The sequence below is a fragment of the Aptenodytes patagonicus genome, chromosome 5 (assembly GCF_965638725.1).
Source record: "Aptenodytes patagonicus chromosome 5, bAptPat1.pri.cur, whole genome shotgun sequence".
NCBI lineage: Eukaryota > Metazoa > Chordata > Aves > Sphenisciformes > Spheniscidae > Aptenodytes > Aptenodytes patagonicus.
The window spans coordinates 42,761,211-42,779,856 of NC_134953.1; the positions used below are offsets into that span (position 1 = coordinate 42,761,211).

The 18,646-nt window shown below is 45.6% G+C and overlaps 1 protein-coding gene across 2 annotated transcripts in view; it reads right to left on the bottom strand.

The window, feature by feature from the left end:
- Positions 1-18,553, bottom strand: part of CHUK (component of inhibitor of nuclear factor kappa B kinase complex) — a 32,118-nt gene extending 13,565 nt beyond the window's left edge. The window contains exons 1-12 of one of the 2 annotated variants that reach the window (XM_076339537.1): positions 18,447-18,553; positions 18,265-18,359; positions 16,584-16,698; positions 13,578-13,647; positions 9,922-10,010; positions 9,135-9,224; positions 8,371-8,495; positions 6,717-6,824; positions 5,045-5,180; positions 3,805-3,999; positions 3,324-3,426; positions 863-986 (exon numbers count right to left, since the gene is read on the bottom strand). In XM_076339537.1, coding sequence (XP_076195652.1) covers positions 863-986; positions 3,324-3,426; positions 3,805-3,999; positions 5,045-5,180; positions 6,717-6,824; positions 8,371-8,495; positions 9,135-9,224; positions 9,922-10,010; positions 13,578-13,647; positions 16,584-16,698; positions 18,265-18,359; positions 18,447-18,503 — 1,307 coding nt within the window. In that variant the 5' untranslated portion in view covers positions 18,504-18,553. The remainder of the gene's footprint in view (positions 1-862; positions 987-3,323; positions 3,427-3,804; positions 4,000-5,044; positions 5,181-6,716; positions 6,825-8,370; positions 8,496-9,134; positions 9,225-9,921; positions 10,011-13,577; positions 13,648-16,583; positions 16,699-18,264; positions 18,360-18,446) is intronic. The other variant, XM_076339536.1, reaches the window with a different exon arrangement.
- Positions 18,554-18,646: the final 93 nt, after the last annotated feature.

The window sequence follows — 18,646 nt, forward strand, 5'->3', positions numbered from 1 at the left end:
TAACAAACAGTTCCACTCATTCTGCCATTTGTGAAATGACTATCCTGGGCTGCATTAGGAGGAATGTGGCCAGGAGGGCGAGGGAGGTGATCCCTCCCCTCTATTCAGCACTGGTGGGGCCACACCTGGGTCCAGTTCTGGGCTCCCCACTACACACATAGACATACTGAAGAGAGGCCAATGAAGAGCCATGAAGATTATTAAGGGACTGGAGCATCTCTCCTATGAGGAAAGGCTGAGAGAGCTGGGACTGTTCAGCCTGGAGGAGAGAAGGCTGAGTGGGGGGTCAAAATGTACAAGTACCTGAGGGGAGGGTGCGTAAAGAATGGAGCCAGGCTCTTTTCAGTGGTGCCCAGTGACAGGACCAGAGGCAATGGGAAAAAAATTGAAACAGAGGAGGTTCCTTCTGAACATCAGGAAACCCCTTTTTACTGTGAGGGTGACTGAGCACTGGCACAGGTTGCCCCGAGAGGTTGTGAAGTCTCCATCCTTGGAGATACTTAAAAATCTGGACATGGTCCTGGACAACCAGCTCTAGGTGACCCTGCTTGAGTGTGTGTGGGGGGGGGGGTTGGACTGGATGACCTCCAGAGGTCCCTGCCTACCTCAGTCATTCTTTGAGTCTGTGACTATATTCACGGTTCAAATTTTTTCAGTCATTATCAATGTCAGGCACTATGCAGTAAAATTCCTGGAGTGGAATAAGCGCCCAGCCCAAATATGTTTTATAATGTAAAAGTATAGCGCAGCAGAGAGCTGTAAAACTTTGGATAACCAGAACTCCCCGAGATGTACATTTTCATGCAAACAGTCTCTGTATTTGCATAATACTGAATCTTCTGAATGAGGAGTAACAACTTACATGGCAGCTCTCTGGCCCTGGAAAAGCCTGCTATAATCTTCTTTTAGCCCAATCACATAGTGAACTGCTTCTGCCCATACCTTGCGCAGCTGAGGAATTGGCAGTTGGATTTTACTATCCTGTACTGAATACAAGAAAAACACAATTGAAAGGACAACTCTAGAAAAGGACTTCAGTGCTTACAACATTCCTAATTCCTGTTTCACGTGCCTAAACTAAGGGATCAAGCCACATAAGATCTGCTCAATTTTTATGTGATGCTGCCTACGTGCATATAAGCCTTTCACGTTACGGCTCCCCAGGTATTTGACAGCCTGCTACTGGCCAGGTAACAGCTCACGTTTGAACTCACAGCTACAAGAGTACTAATTTCTTTGAGCACTTTGGCCTATTGGACACAGGGCACACTGCATGAAACACGGCACAAGGCAGGACCCATGGGTGGTTTTATCCAAAAACTATCTAAAGCACTTGCCCAAGCGAGCAAAGCAAATTTAATTGCTCCACTTAATCAATTGATATTGGTCACTGTCCTGACACGTGTTTCATCTGAAAATGTCTTCAAATCTTTTGTACATTTCCTTCTAGATTCCTGATATAGATGTTTAAGGGGAAAAGATGCAGGACTTATGTGTGTTCCCCTATAAAGACAGGGAACTGTCAGTACATTGGGATATCAATAAACATGTTGTAAACAGCCTTAGCTCCAAGACATTCAGCACAATGATGCCACGCCATGAGATTCACCAGAATAAAATAGCCCAGAACACAGAACAGGGGGGGGAAAAAAAAAAAAAAAAAAAATCAATCGGAATAAACTTGAATGACAGTAAAAGGAGACAGGGAAAACCAGCACAACTTCTGCAGAGCCAGGCCAAAGAAAATTAGGCTACTTAACAGTAACTGTATGTCACAAGTCATTTCCTTTACATGCAGTATCCCAGTAGATGTCTCCTGTCCCTTGACACTATTTTTTCTTTCATAGAGGTATACAAGGTCCTTCATACAGGTATATTGGGTATATGTACACCTTCACAGAGGTATATCAGGTCCTGCAGATGACTGCTGTCATTTCAGGAGACATGTAAGGGAAGCTGTAAGCAGAGAAGCAGCTTTCATGCATGGTCTACAAGTATACTGATGATGCCAGGGCCAGGCAGCAGCACCAGAACTAAGAGGGACCAACCGGAGCAGATCCCACCAGTATCCATGCAGCAATAGCCAGGCTCTACTCCTAACAACTCAAGAGGAAGGAGGGGCCTGGACTTTCTCAGACACTTGGCTCTGCTTGGTGAGACCAGAAGTAGGATCAGTGCTGTGGAGTTACAGACACATTATCACTAGAACTAAAAACTGTCAGGAAGACAGGTTTTGAAGCTCTGCCAAGTGTCTCTGAAGACCAGCCCTAACTCATAACCTCCACAGGGGAACAACAGCAGTTCTGCAACTAGTGGAACATGGTCAAACACACTGGCTTGGCTCTGTGATCAGAGCAAGGTGGATTTCCTCATATAGGGTCTGAATGATCAGCAGCATAGAATGAGGGACCTGTTCTTTCACTTAGGCAAGACATGAGAGATGGATCACAGCTGCAATGCAACTATCACAGACAGTATAGAGCAAAAAGGTAATCCTCAGGATGCTGATATGGGGTTCAGAAGCTTAAATCTAAGAGAGCTGTAGGAGGGCAACTGCTCATGAACATCCAAAGCACCCAACCTCAGGAGACAGGACTGCAAGGAGCTGAAACCTGTTTGTACCTGTGCACAGGGAGGAGAGGAGGAGGACAAGAAGGGATATGTGCCCAACTTCTACAGATGCTAAACCCTAAGATAAGAAGGTTCCTGACCCTTGGTACTACCAAAGGACATCTATGTGGGCTATCGCTCAGGTTCTGCAAACACCTCCCAGCACGATGTCACTGCAACACTCTGTGGGTGTGAAGGGGCAAGACCCTTCAGCAGAGCAGAAGGCTGTGCAAATGAAATCACAGCCCCCAAGTCAGAATTTTCTTTCCAGGATGTAGTGTGCAGACATAACTAAAAGTTTCCCTCTCTAGGCTACAAAATGAGGTTGTACATATTACCTCCCAAGCCTCCATTCACATCATGGTTCTGTTTAAGTGGGGCAATGCTTAGGTTTAGGTGTTTAGGTGGGGTAGATGCTGTTCAGTGCACAGAATTTAATACAAGGGCAAAAACCTTAAATGAATTCTTAAGTTGCTCTGTAGGAGAGTTCCCAAAGGGCGGGCAATAAATTCTCTGAACTGTTACATCTACAAAATGTGGAGATACAGCGCTGCAGATGAAACTTTGTTAGGCTGCTCTGGGTTCTTAAATGGTCCTCTTTGAATTAGAGAGTGCCCTTCAAGACAACACACAGAGATTTGTAAGGCAAATCTACTTTCATATTACATGAGAAGCAGTGCTTTCAGTTCCCAGCTGTCCTCCAGTATACTTACCAATGTAATTTACACAGTCAGACAGACTCCGAGAAGCAAAGGGTCCATCATAGACAGTTTTGCTTTTATCAAACAAATAGACCATGTAGCTATCCCAGCCTCTCTGGTGAGAAAAGAGAAGAGAACATAAACAAGAGAAATCCTAAACAAAGCTCCTACTAACCCAGAGGGTCCTGGCTACATCATGAACTAAGTATTGTGGGCAGACAATCTTCTTATCAGGTGCCTTAAAAAACTGATGTTGATAGATCCCACAGAAACCCTTTGCTAGCAAGTTACTTTATTTAAATATTTAGACGGAATATAACTATAGGAATCTGCTTACATTACCTAATAAAGGAAATAATGCTAGACCTTAAGAGTTACCACACTTACAGAGCAAACTGTCTCCAGTGGGAGAAGATTAAGGCAATTTATCTTCCCTAGGATTTTAAATTCCCTGAGAATGTGAAAGACATTAAACAAACAAAATAGTTCTTACTACGCCATCAATAACACACTGGGAAGCAGGTTTCCGAGGGTCCAGGCAAATCCCTGTTTCCAACAGCAGTTCCTGATTTCCAGTACTTATTCCAGTTTCAAACTCAATCCGAATCTGAAGGGAATGAAGGCTTTCCTCAGGATGCAAGAGAAATGAAACAATCTTGGCAGAGGTCATATTTAGGATGTGTACTATCTGTAAAAAGAGTACAAGTTGATTACAAGTCACTGGCTATCAAAGACAAAGGACACAAAGGCCTGGGAGGGAGTATGTAGTAATTAACATGTTAGATTAAAACTCAACTGATGCTTTCAATGACTATAATAATCAAGTTCAGCAGTAAAGGCCCACATAATAAAACTCAAAGCCTGGGCCTGTAACTTTTAACTTAATGCCAGAAAAAATTACAATCAAACCCACTAATAGCCTTCACAAGCCATGCTGCAGCTTAATTACCTGAAAAGAATGGTGACAAGCTAGCATAAAGGCCATCTTGAGCCTTGTTGTCTCTGATGCTGGCCAGTACTGCTCCCAAGAAAGGGAGTCCCACTTCCTTTAAGCCCTTCATACAAAAAAGCTGTTGCATACCAGTGCTTGTCTTCTCACCGCTCTCATGATCCTGTCTATAGTTTTACTGCATCTGGGCAGAGACTGTAGGACCCAAACCAAACCACGATGTACAGATTTTGACAAGTCCCAATAATGGGCACAATATTTTGTGTTTCAGGCTTTAATTCCTTTGGAATCCTTCCAGATCAGGCAAAATTATTCTCTGACTTCTACACATGCTTGCCTCAGCTAGTTTTACTCCAGCAAAGCTCCAATAATTACTTGAAGGGGAAGAGTCAGGTGAATGTAATCTCTGTTCTACTACAGGAACTGCTACAGTACATGGACATGGAGGTCACAGCATCAGTAGTGGAGTTCAGGAAAACTGTTATTAGCAAACATTAAACCATTATTTGACCTTGGCGAGTCTTTTCTGAGATGGCAGACAGTAATATAGGGTCATTCTTCACTCCAAGTGTAAAGCTAGAGATTAATACTGCTGGTGATATTTTGCCTTCAGATATGTACTGGACAGGCTGTATATCCAGTCACTACCTGATACCAACAAAACCATTCCTCACAATCCTGCAGATCGATGATGCCAGAATTATAGCTTTGCTCCACTGAACACACTTTTTGTCCTCTGAGATGCTTTCAGTAGCCTTTAAACCCAGTAGCAACCCTCACTGACCTTCAAATTCAGTATGTGATCCATTATTAGGAAACACTTTGGATGACTGGTCTCAGGATCCAAACCTCCACCCCTCTGTTGTGGATCCCAATTCAGCATCAGTTGCAACCAATTTTCCATCGGTTCTACAATTAAACTAAAACAGAAGGGCCATAAGAAACAGAAGGTAGATATTCTACAACACTCAGTCCACTTAGGAAACTAGGGTCTCACAACAGCAGTAAGGTTACAACTCTTTGGCTAGAGACCATATGTGTGCAACATCCACTGAACAAACAGCGATTTCGCTGCAGTCGCTCATCCTGACAGCAGGGAAAGCCTGAAATGGGAGGAAAGCACATACAGAGTGAGCATCCCCACCATAACAACAGTCTTCACTGACCTCAGCAGGAGCACACACCCATCCAATATAACTTGCATTACACTTCTCCCTCTTCCTGACTCCTATTCATTGAGTCAAAAGTATCTTGACACATCAGTAAGGTGTGTCAAAATGGATAAGGGGGAGAATCTTTTTTTTCTTTTTTTCCCTCCAAAACCCATCTGTTATACACATAAAATCTAATAGTTTTCAAAGCCTTGTCTGCAGAATAACCATCCCCATGCTGCAGAGCCACCTGGAAGGTTCTCCTCTATGTTCATTGTCAAGAATGTCTTTAAAGACAGTACACAGTGCAAAAAGCCCAAAGCACTGGCACAAAGCCACTTCATTCTCAACTCCAGTACTTTTCCTAGAAATCTGCCAGTGCCAATGAGTTGCGCTGCACTGCTAGGCACATCTGAAGACCCAAGTGCTAAGTAAGTGACAAACGATCAGAGTCTGACTTCTGACTTGGTACAGACCAATTAGTTCAGGTTGAAGGCCCTCCTGGAGGTCTTCGGTCTGAGCCCTAGCCCACAGCAGGGCCACTGTTGCAGCTACAGCAGGCTGCTCAGGACTGTGTCCAAGCAAGTCTGGGCAGTCCCCACAGATGGAGATCCCCCACTGCTCGGGGCCCTGTCCCAAGGACGCATCACTAGCATGGGGAAACCTTTTTCCTGTGACCAAATTTCATTTCCCTTGTTGTAACTTGTGCTGTTGCCTTTTGTCCTTTTGCTTTGCCCCTCTGAGAAGAGCCTAGATCCATTGTCTCTGTAATGCCCCAAAAGATAGTAGAAGACAAAATTAGATCCCCCTTTGCCTTCTCTTTGCCAGACTGAAGAAGCCCAGCTTCATGGGCCTCTCCTTGTATGCTCTATTCAACAGGCTCTGACCATCTTTGTGGCCTCTGCTGGACTTGCTGCAGTTTTCCCAACACGAGTACCAGAAGCTTCTGCTTTCGTGGAGCAGCTAACTCAAGTACTTGGTTTATGAGATTCAATACCATCAAGTTATCGGGTAGATGTTACTCATAATGGGTGGAAAGCAGTCACAGAGTTCACACTGCAAGGTGAACTGCCATCATCCCACAAACTGCAGGGTGAACTGCCACTGGAGAGCCCAAAGTATCAAAAAAGAGCCATGTGGCTATGGGCTATTCCTTAACAGCAAATGGTAGCTTGCCAGAAGCTTGAAACACTCCTTGGGAGAAAGAAGGAGGACCCCTCACAGTGCTTGGGACAAAGGAGGAGGAGCCCTCAGTTTAAAAGACAAGCCAAAAATTACCACATGTAGGCACAAGGACACACTTACCCACAGAGGCTGTGAGGCTGTGGCAAATGGGTACTAAAGCGAACCTCCCCATTCATCTCTTCAGAAGCAAAGATGTGCTTTGGATCCTTCTTCTTGATTTTTTCATGCCTAGAAGATAAAATCCTTTGTGGATATACTGACAATGTTGCTTTTGTAAAGGGTCAATTGAATATGGCAGCAGCAAAAAGCACCACAGTCTAGTAGCTTTAGAAAACAAACTCTTCTTTCAGGAGATAGACAACATTTCCAAACAATCCACCCAGAACATCTCCAAGTGGAAGAGAGGAGCCCTTGCAATTAACTCTGTCTCTGGAAACATTTTTGCACCTGCTTGCAAGGAGGTCTGTACAGCATCAAACAAGGGGGCCAACAGGTAACAATTCACTGACCACAGAGCAAGCCTGCACAACAAAATCAGCCTCCACACATTAATGAGACAAGTAAGACCTGCAAGAGTCATGTGGCAAAACCACTGCCCTTACCTTGATCTGAGTGAAGCATCTAGTAAGTGTTAGAAACACAGCATGCTATTGGATCCAGTACCAGGGAAAGCATCACCAGCAACTCTGCCTCAGTTTCCTCACCTTGGCTCACTTCAGCACTGGTCTGAACCTTGCCTAGAGCTCAGCCGCTCCCGGAGAAGCAGGATTTCCCAGGGTAAGTCGACAGTCAGCCAGCTGTAAGGCAGCTGAACTCTTCTTGCTCCTGGAGGCTGCCAGCCTGCTCTCCGTCCCTGTCAGCCCCGACTGGAACTGAAGCTACATGTGTGTGGCCTGCGCTTTTCTCTTCCTTCTTTTATGGATAGGGACGAGCTGTTTCTAAGCTTGTCCATTCATTAGTTTTCTACTACTTACATTAGGAAATCAAGTTTTCCATGTTGGAAAAAATGCAACAAATATTGAACTATTAGAATAATAAAAGCCCAAGAATTAGCAGTTAAAAGGGAAACTATTGCAACATATTGGTTAAAATTATTTTTTGTTAACACATAATAATTTTTTAAGCTAACACTTGCATAAAAACTCAAATTTACCTTTTCTCCTGTTATTATTTCAACGCTAACAGAAAAGCAAGTTTCATATTTTTTCTGTTGCAGAATCGTCCTTTTAAAAACCAACCTTACATACACTCCTGGTATTGCAAGAAGTGGAAATATAAAAAAAATATATTTCTGCCCCTTCTATACAAGTCTTTCAGTCATCGCTTTTGTAAAGTTACTTACAGACATTTAACTATGTGTTTACTACACAAAACATGCTCTGTCTTGCTATGTGTTATTTATTGCTAAAAATAAGTAACCTCACAGCCTAGGTGAACAAAGGACTGTATCACTCCTTCCCATTACATTTTTCTGACACCGATACACAGACTGGTTTATATTTTTTGATTAAAATTTCACTTGTGAAGGAATTATTACGACCAGAGGCTACCACACAATGTAATAAGCGCATACCAAAATATGTATAAATAGCCAGTCGAACCGTCATTGATACTACTGAAGTATCAATGGCTTCTGCAAAGCTTAGCAGACCACCAGCCTCAGCACCTAACTAACAATAAATTTGTCATGCTGGTTCAACACTGCCACCTCACCACACGCAACAGCTGTTGCTGCTATTGCCTGGCATCACCAGTTGCAGAGTAAGTGTCTTACCACGTAAATGGCTGTAGATTGTGTAAGAAGGGTCTAAATCCTGCAATGCATTCAAACACCATCGTTCCAAAGCTCCAGTAATCAACAGTAACTGAGTAGGATTTATTCTCAAAGAGTTCTGGAGCCTAAAAAGGATCACAAAAAGAGACTTTGAAAGTGGTATTTCAGGTCATCTATTTTCTTGCATTTCTGCAGAGACAAAGCTGCGTCTAGGCGTGGCCCCCAGTTCCAGAGTGGCACAGGGACCCTGATGCGGCCTCACTTAGGCTGCCCGCTGGGTCGGGGCCTGGAGCACTCAACCCACGAGGAGATGGGAGGGAGCTGGGCTGGTTGGGCCTGGCTGTGGGGAGGCTGGAGGGGGGGCAGGCTGACACCAGCCCCCAACCATGGCACAGGAAGGGATGGAGGGGATGGATGGGGCCAAACTCACCTTGGAAGCGACAGGTGATACATTGAGGGGCCACGGCCCCAGATCACCGTCTGGGGGGTTCAGGTTGGACATGAAGAAACACTTCTTCCCCTGGAGAGGGAACACCCTTGGGACAGGTCCCCAGGAAGGTGTGGGATCTCCACTTTTGGAGGTTTCAGGGCTTGGCTGGGCCAAGCCACGGCTGCCCTGACCTAGTGCTGGTGACAGTCCTGCTGCGAGCAGGAGGCTGGACAAGGGACCTCTGTAGGCTCCTTCTGGCACACACTTCTGTGATTCTATAAAATGTGGCAATACCACATCACTTGTATACATGAAGGAAAAAAAAAAATCTTACCAAATATTGTAATGTTCCAACAAATGAAGTGCATAAACTTCCTTGATCCAGATCCTTTGCATATCCCAGGTCTATTATTTTGTGAACAATCTGTAGACAGTTTAAATAGTTCATTAGAAGAGCAAATTCAGAGAAAAATTTGAATTTTTCCACCAAACAACCCAAAATCTGTGCAGTGACATCCACAGCATGCACTCAAGAAGAGGAAAGCCAGAATAGAAATTCTGGAGAAAGTCCATGGCAAAGCTTCGACATGTGACACGGTGTTAAGGCTTGTTTCACCACATAAGCTGGCATTGTCTACCTATCTCAACTTAGACTCGACTTTATTTAAAGCAGCTTGCCAGTTACAGCTTGGCCGAACAGAGTATCTAGCTTTTTATCTGGGAATTTAAAGTTATTTGTTTAAAGAGTAACAAGAGAAAACAATTTTCACTAAGAAATCCATTAGGTTGACTCTCTGAACTAGCTTAATTTTACATGCAGCCCTCAAAGCCACAAAACCAGGGATATGCGACAATCTCATATCTTCATATTCTGTTGCAGGCAGGTTCTTGAATGGAAGCCAAAGTTGTTTGTTTTTAATGACAAGGATTTAAGAATAAGCAAAAGAGGATTTGTGGCTTCAAGAAGACGTAAACTTTTAGTAAATTCACAGTGCAGTTTTCAGCCCAGTTCAATGCCACAAACTACTTGTTCTCTTTTATTTCTCTCAGGCAAGACAAAGCTGCTGACAACTTCCAGAAATGACAGTGGGAACACCACTGACAGAGGCCACCTGACTTACCTTCCCACCTTCATCCTGAAGAACAATATTTTCAGGCTTTAAATCTCTGTGTATAATTCTGTTTTCATGCAAATACTGGATACCAGACCCTGAAAGACACGTTTGATTTAACAGAAAATAAACTCACATTGATTAAAGATACACCTGATGAAAATCTAGTATCCCTGACTTTGGGGTTGACATCAATAAATTTTCATTTTAAAGCACCATTAAGAACTAGTGACTTAAAAGATTAATAAAATTTATGCTAGGACTGAACTAGCTCTGTTCCTCTGCTCTGCAGAAATGGAGGTTGGTACAGAGTTCAGACCTTGTGGCATAACCACAGGTCACATTTCTTGCCTGCAAGGCAAGAGAGAAGGCACCTGAATTCTTCTGAAACTGTAGAGTTACAAAATGAACCACAGCATGCAGACAAGCAAAACAGGTCTCCAAAATGCGTAAGCAGCTTGAAACCGCTCTGCACGTCCTCTAGCCTCATATCTCAGTAAATTAACACATGATAACAAAAAGGCCTATTATATATGTGAGCACATTATGCCAGATGTTGATGAAAGCAAGCACTGAAATTAATTAAGCAAATGAAACAAGTAGAGTTTCCCTTTGACCTAAAACTACTGCCAAATAGTGGCTTACAGAGCTTCTAGTAAACTTCCACCACTGTCAAAGCACCACAATGCAAACCACCCCATCAGGGAAGGGACTGTCTAGCTGTGATGAAGCAGAAGCACGGCTGGAGCTAAAACCTGATTCTTGGGCAGCCTCTGGTTAATGCTGCATGGAGCAGCTGATCGAGGTGCCGCCAGCAATGCCCCGGTCAGTATTAGCAACACTGAACTTAGGGGCTCAAGGCTTCCCCTCTGCTGGTGGCAGACTGGTGTGCTCCAAGTAGCACCACTTCTGTCACTCCCACCACTAAAAATGAAATTCCATGACTGCTTTAAGCCAAGCTACATGGGGGCTGTCCCCAGAAGGAACACAGGTTCCCAAACTCTCCTTTTTCAGACACAATTTCCATGGCAGCACAAGCATTTATGGCACCGTGTGATCAGCTTGATCCTGGGACTGATCCAGCTGGAAACTACTAAGAAAAAAATAATCAGGTTTTAGCCAGGCTGGTTTCCAGAACCCGCTCCTCACCTGGGTACAGGAGTGGCTGCAATAGGGGAGGGAATGGGAGCACGTGCCCAACAAAAGACAAAGAGCAGGACTTTGCCTTGTGGCAATAGTCCACACTTGAACTGCCTTGAGGGGACCGTGGAGCCACTAATAAAAAAAGAAACGAGAAATTCTGCCTGTGGGAAGGGGAAAATTCACTACTGGTCCACCCAAATAACAACACTGGCTACTAAATAAAAGATCATCAAGCAAGTGTCTGCCACAGGACATAGCCACAGAAAAAACAGCAAAAGATGACTTTTTTTTAAGTCATGATTTTTCAATCTTGGAGATGTGCAAGTGGAAATAAAAGAAAAGGTCCCATGAAAGGCCCAAGGCAGGTATTGTATTTTCTCATCTCCATCATGGGGTATTTTAAAATTTCCTATGCAAAAGATATTCCGACTGCACATCGTGTAAAGCCTACTTCTAACCAGCTGTGACTGTAAATTCATTATGGGATTATTTTAAGAGAAATATTCAACCAACATGCCTTGTCCACAGTTTGAACACTTTCTCCCATCAGGGAAAAAGTCCCCAACCTTCACTGATTTACCACTCATTTATACATTTAACAGCCTCTAACTTGCATTTCTTCTCCACTGCATTTTCAAATCTTTGTCAAAGACATGCCAGAGACATTCAACTTATTATGAAGACAACAGACCCCATTCTGCAGGTGGAAGGGGAACAAGGATGAAGGAATGCAGAGTTGCGCTTGATTTCAGGAAATTAACTGCAAGCTCTCTGCACACTGAAAGGACAGAAGCCCAGGCCAATACGTCCAAAATGCTTTCTCATGCCAAAATCAGCTCCATTCCTACAAGTAGAGATGGGTTATCCCTAAGAGAACTAAAAAACCAAGGAGCTCTAACTGAGGAAGTCTCCTGGAGAGCCTACTGGCTAGAGAAACCATCTGTAGGCACCACCCTCAATCAGATTACTTGTCCTCCCCAGGGTGTCCAAGAAGCTGGGCACTTCCTGATGGACAGGAAGGCCAGTTGGAAGTCTCACATCTTTTATTTTCTTACAGTGCTCTTGGTGGTCAAGATTTTGGCATCAAGCAAGCTAAAGCTCAACAGTTTGAAAAATGAGATACTTGATGAAACACTTCTGGAGACCATCAAGTTTGTATCACAGAATGATTTCCATGGATTACTACAGCCTTGGGAAATGGCTTGAAAGCCGGCACCCGAAGGTATTAAATTAGATTTTTCCCCTATAAGCAGTGCTGTCACCTTGGGCTACTTCCATCCTGTACAGATTTGCTGCCTGCTCCCTTTCCAAACTACAGAATCTGAAATCCACATGGTATCAGACACCTTCTGTAACACAGATCAAGTTGATGTCTGGCTAATTCTCATCTTGTCATCACTCTGCTGACACTACCCTCCCTGTAGGCTGCCTTGGGACCCTCCCTAGGGCCATGCACAGCACAAAAGCAGTGTTGGTGGGAAAGGAGGTTTCTTCTCCAACCTCGTGCTTCAACCTGCCATGGTGCAACGTAGGGCTGGTGCCCCTTGTTACGCTGCTCACCAAGTACAGTTTGGTCCCATCCATTACCTTTGCATCTGTCCTTTCTGTAGTCACAGGCTGCTCTCAGACCCTCCTCAGCCTCCCTGCAGCCAGACACAACAAGCCCATATCCTGGTGGGTCGGGTGCTCCAGGCCCTGGGCAGCCTTTGCAGGGCCTTGCCAGGATCTCCACGTCCCTCTAGAACTTGGGGCCAGGTGTGGACAACTGTATCCAGATGTGGCCTCCCCAGTGGCAAGTAAAGGAGACAATGATTTCCATCACTGTGCTAGCCACAACTCTAATGCAGATGAACAGAATTGCTCTTCCAAAATGAGAAGCTTCTCAACATTTAGGCGCACTTATTTTGGGATCGCCTACCTAATTAACCCTTAGCTGAGAGCAAATCATTAGCCAGAAGATTGCTGGAGCAGCCACGGCATAGTTGGCTTCCTCTTCTGCTATGCTCTTACCTACCTTGCTCTCAGCTCCACTCCAGTTTATTATCTCCTCTGTACTGTCACCCTGAACAAACAAAATTTCCCTCCTACTAAGCAAACCCTACACAGAGAAGCCACAGGGCAACTTTGGCACTTCTCACATTGGTTCTTGCTTTTTGGCTTGTAAAAGTTACATTCCTGCAAGTGACATGCAGTTTGGCATCTCCAGAGCCATGAACAGAAATGGGGTTTGAACGGAAAACCATGACCTTAAAAAACCAAAACGTTAAGGTCATAGTTACCTACAACTGACCACTACACAGCTTTTCCAATCCCATTCCACAGACACGTCATTAGTGCAAGCTTCTTGTCTCTGTGATCAGCAGGGATACCAAATCCTTCCTCTGGAATAGAAACCTGATTTGTTTTAACACCCTGCTCTTGTTAGTCCCCTTTTCAGGGTCAGCTGAAAAAGCAAAATGCCATTACACATAATAAAAAACCCCCCAAAAAACAAAACACAAGAAAGGCATTAGACTACATACCAATGTCGCTAAGCAGAGAAAGTATTTGACTTTCCTTAAGCCCGCAGCAATTTTCCGGTTTGTTTAGCAACTACAGTAAAGAAAAAGATATTTAGACCCACAATGCAACAGTTAACAGTCAAGAACAACATTTTCCATCCGCTGCTGAGATGACACAGAAAACAGCATAGCTCAAATATAACTCTAGCTGAATGAGGTAGTTGGCTTTGTGAAATAAAAGCATGGGGGGAAAAGAAAACAACTTGGACAAAACAAAAATTCATTGCACAGAGGTGTGGTTGAAAAGAAGATTTGGACTGCTAGAATAATACCACAAAAGCATGAAAGCCATCAGAAAGCAAATGGGCAAGAGACGCAGGCAGGGCCATACGGCTGCAGGCAATGGGGATCCTGAGGCTCCTGGAACCTGCTCGTTCCTCATCTGAAGAAGTTTGGCTTGATGGGATTTGGGAACACCCCAAATACCTGAAGCAGGACTGCTGCTTGGAAGAACAACTCTCCAGTGAGGAGAATAAACTGAGTGACAAAAAACAAAAGAAATGGATGCGCATCTAAGCCCTTGGCATTCAAACATGGGTCACTGATAAAAGGACGAGAAGGGAAACCAACAGGGTAACTCCTAAATTCAGTGTAGGCCACAGAAGAGAAGATCACTGCAGTCATTTACAGCTCCCAAACAGCCCAGCTGGACCAAAGCAATCGCTGCTTTAATCTGAACGAGCTGGCCATGGACTCTAACAGAGCCTGTTTTTCTCAGTGTGCTGTACCCAAGTGATACCCCACGCTATGGAAAAGCCACCCAGGTATCAGCCCCTGCTGCAAGAGGCTGCCAAACACTGTGCAGCCACCTCTGCAGTCACCCATAGTCAGTCCCCACTCCCATAACACTGCCTGAGCCCTGCAAGGTCTGAGGCACAGTACCAGCCACCCACCTCACAGTCAGGCACCTTAAAACCAGTAAAGGGCATGTTCTCCGATAACGGTGCTATTGCTGCAGGCTGCCCCACTCCACACAAGTCACCTTCAGTTCAGAGCGTTTGATCGCTGGCTAGCTCTGCCTTGGGACACGGTCTCCTTCCTGACTGCCCTCCCACAACGAGAAGAAGCTGCTCGACACTTCAGCACGCTGGCTTCTAGGTCACCCACCTAGTTAACCCTGAGCTAAAAAGCAGATCATTGGCCTGTGGATCACTGGAGTGTCCACAGCATGGACCATGACCTGAACTCTCAACCCTGCCTCCACTCTCAAGTGCTTCTCATCTCTCTTCTCCCTTGCCCTGAATTCTTGTCCTCTAGCGAAAGGTATAGTAGAAGCACCATAGGAAACCCCCTCCTAATCACTGTGTTAATGATCTGTCAATAAGTAGCTTCAGCAATTTCCTGCATAAGCCCTGAGTCAATCAACATGCGATCTGATTTTTTGATCACTACACTGAAGACTTTTGCAGATGACTGAGGTACACCTCTGCACTGCAGTCACCCCTCCCACGATGTATCTTCATGTTTTTGCCTGCCTCCCACACTTCAGGCACAACCAGTAGTCAAAGCTCTATGGGAGAGAAGCCAAACTTCAACATCTCACTCCTTAAGTTCTGGGTAGATGTGCTGAACAACAAAGGAGGAGAGGGGCAAAGTCAGAAATCAAGCTCGGAGCCCAGAACGCTACCCTGAAAGAACACAGGCATAAAAATGTGCGTGGCCCATAGACAGAAGCAGATGTTTTTCCAGGCTTTATGGAAGATTGCAGATGTGCAATGAGAAATTAATAGCGGTGCAAAACACAAATGATGCCAAGTGCGTGAAAGAGAAAGATTTAAAGAAGAGCAGGATCAGAAATAAAAAAACATGCATCTTTTTTTTTTCTTTAGGGAACAAAGCATTACATGCGATCAAATGAAATGAAGCATGTTACTTCCTGAATTGTCCCAGCATCTACGCAACATTTAAGGATTCATTAGAAATTAAATGATCAAATACTGCATTGCAAGTAGAGCTAATGTAACCCCAAATTTCTTTGCCAGGGTCTCCAATTTACCTTCAAGTAGTCTCAGAACTTTTACTGCAAAAACACAACACCCAAGCGTCACCAAGAACATGGTCAGCTACATGTGTTTGCAACATCCAAATGCTACTCTCATATATACCCACTCCCCTTCATTGCCAACCTTGTCTCTTAAAATTGTCCCTATTGTTTTAAACAACTCAAAGACATAAAATGAGGCTCAGTAAGTTACCAATACACTAGCTGCTATCGCAGATATGCAGTTATTGCATTCAACATCTGCTCATGTTCCTCCAGTGCTATTTAACACCAGTAACAAAAACAACAACAGAAAAATGAGCTGCTTGATCACTTAGATGAGGTGATTTCTAAACAAACCTTAACCAACAGGGATTTGCTTCTTCGCCCCTATACAAATGGCTGCTTCCTGAATCCAGCTGCAATGGAAAGGGAGGATAAACTATTGGGCCATGCAGCCACTGCCTGGGGAACTACTGAAAGGTTTCTTTACTCTTGGGTGCTGCTGCTTTGCAGAAGTTCCCAGTTCAGCAGGAAACAGGAAAGTCTCTGAAGCCCTGGAGGCCCCAGTCTAGTACCAAAAGGATCCTTCCCCGCGCTGAGAGCAATGCAACACTGGATACACGTGAATCAAAACCAGATCAGACTCCAAACAGGTAGAGACACATTGCAGCAAAGCCAAACACACTGGGTGCGAGCATCTAGGCTACGGGAAGTTGTATTAATGCTAAAGCAGTTCCACGAAAGGACACACTGGTTCAGGATAACAGGGTATCTGCCCTTGGATTGCCCTCTGTCCTCTGGTTTCAAAAACAAAAGCCTCATTTCCCACACGTGTTCTTTTTCCACTTTGCATTTACTTCCCCTCACCTGTACCTAAAAAGAAAAGTGTCACAGAACAAACATGGTTTCAGACAACCACAGTTACAGAAACAGCATTAACTCCACTTATTCTGCTACATATTGCAAAGCAAAACAGACATTACCTTCCGGAGGTCACCCCCTGAACAATATTCCATTGCCAGAAGAGGAACGTCGTTAACCAGAAAGTTCATCTCCTCGGGAACTTCACAGGCTCTTACTACATTGGGATGGTTCAACCTAGGCATGTGGAAATCTGGATGAAAACTCTGACTCCTCTTTTGGAAGAGTAAGACAACAGATTGTCAACCAACCATGTTTTATGTTTCAGGTACAATTTCTATTCCCCAAATGTATCGTTGCTGAGAAGTACACTCTTCAACTGGTACCTACCAGTATCCAAATGCATAAAATCCATACCTTGGGAATAACAAACCAGTGATGAGCAGAAACGATGTCTCAAAGTCATGGTACAGGACTTTGATGATGGGGATTTGGGCTCAAGTTCTGGATTCCTGCACATTCCTGGCAAAGTTGTTACATATGTGTCTGTTTCTGCATGTGGGGACAGTTTCCCCCTGGCCCAAGGGTTTCATAGGAATCTGTTAACACTTGTGTAACTGTACAAGGGAGGTAGAACCAGGCAAGTGAAATCCATGTACACAGGGAAGGATTCATTTCTGCAACTGAGTTCAGACAGCTGTTTCCTGACTGTCTCTAATATATGTTACTCTTGGGAATAAAAGACGCATCCAGAAGGAAGTAAAGACAAATTACTTCTGTGAACACCTTCCAAAGCCTCTGGAAGCCACCACAAGAGCAGCTGTAGCTGTGCGGCTCAGTGCTTGTATTCAGAAAACGAGTATGGTGAAAACACTAACAAGAACAGTGATCACCAAGCCCTGACTTACAAACTCAGGTTGCCTGCAGGTGGTTTCCTCCAATGTTAGTGCATACAGTGAGCAGGCGAGGGTGACAAGAAGGCAGAGTACGAGCTCAGTAAACCTCTATGCAAGCAGGGGCACTGCAAGCTTTGGTGAGAACTCGGAACAAAACTGAGCGGTGTCCCTGCTCCCACCAGTGGGACGGAGCATTTAATGCTCCAGGATCTCTCTCAAAAGGGAGAAGGAATTCTCAGGACGAGGGAACAACTGTATGAGACCCCAGCAACCAGAACTACTGCGCACATCCACGAGGACAAACCTGGCCAGCTCTGGTTCACAGGTACCTCAAAGTGGCATGCTGGAGAGATGGATGGTGGGCAGCATAGCGTTTCTCATGAGAAAGCGTTAGGAGATGTTATTCTGTACATGCAGGAATGTGACAGAAAAAAAGCAATTCCTAGCTCCCTGACTGCTAAATCAAAGATGAACGCACTACACAGTATGGGAACATGCAGGTGTTCTCATATCACCACATTAAAACCCAACGCACCACATCGTGCAAGTTTGAAGGAATTTAGGTATCACTAGGGGATGGACAAACAGCCCAGGCAGCACAAGAGTGCAGAGGGTTTGGATGTCGCTAGGTCCCAAGCCAAGGCATCACCTGGTACACTGGAGCAGAAGCGCTTGGACATCTTGGGATGACAGATAAACCAGTGCAGAGCTGCTAGGTGACAGGCAGACCCTCACCGCGGCTGGTTCAGGGTCTGAGGCCGGCCCCAGCTGCCCCCACGCCCCCGACCCTCACCCCGGCTGGCTCAGGGGCTGGCTGTCCCCACGCCCCAGTCCCTCACCCCGGCTAGCTCAGGGCCGCTGGGCCCCGGCTGCCCGGGCTGCGCCGTGCCGACCCGTCCGCACTCACTTCTTCATGATGTCGATCTCGTGGCACCAGCGGTCCTTGTTCTTGACGCTGAGCTCCAGCCGGCAGGACTTGATGGCCACCCGGGCGCCCGAATCCTGCGGGACACAGCGCCGTCAGCCGCCCCGGCCCCGCCCGCCCCGGCCCTCCCCGCCGCCGCCCGGCCCCGCTCCGCGCCGCCCCACCTGGTGCTGGTAGAGGCAGACGTTACCGAAGCCGCCGGTGCCCAGGCGGTCGCGCATCTCCCAGGGCCCGCAGCCGCCCGCCGGCTGCCCCCGCAGCGCCACCCCGCCGGGAGCCCGCTCCGCGCCGCCGCCGGGCCCGGGGGGGGCGCCCCGCTCCATCGCGCCGCAGCCACTCGGCGCCACCAGCACTCCGCCTTTAT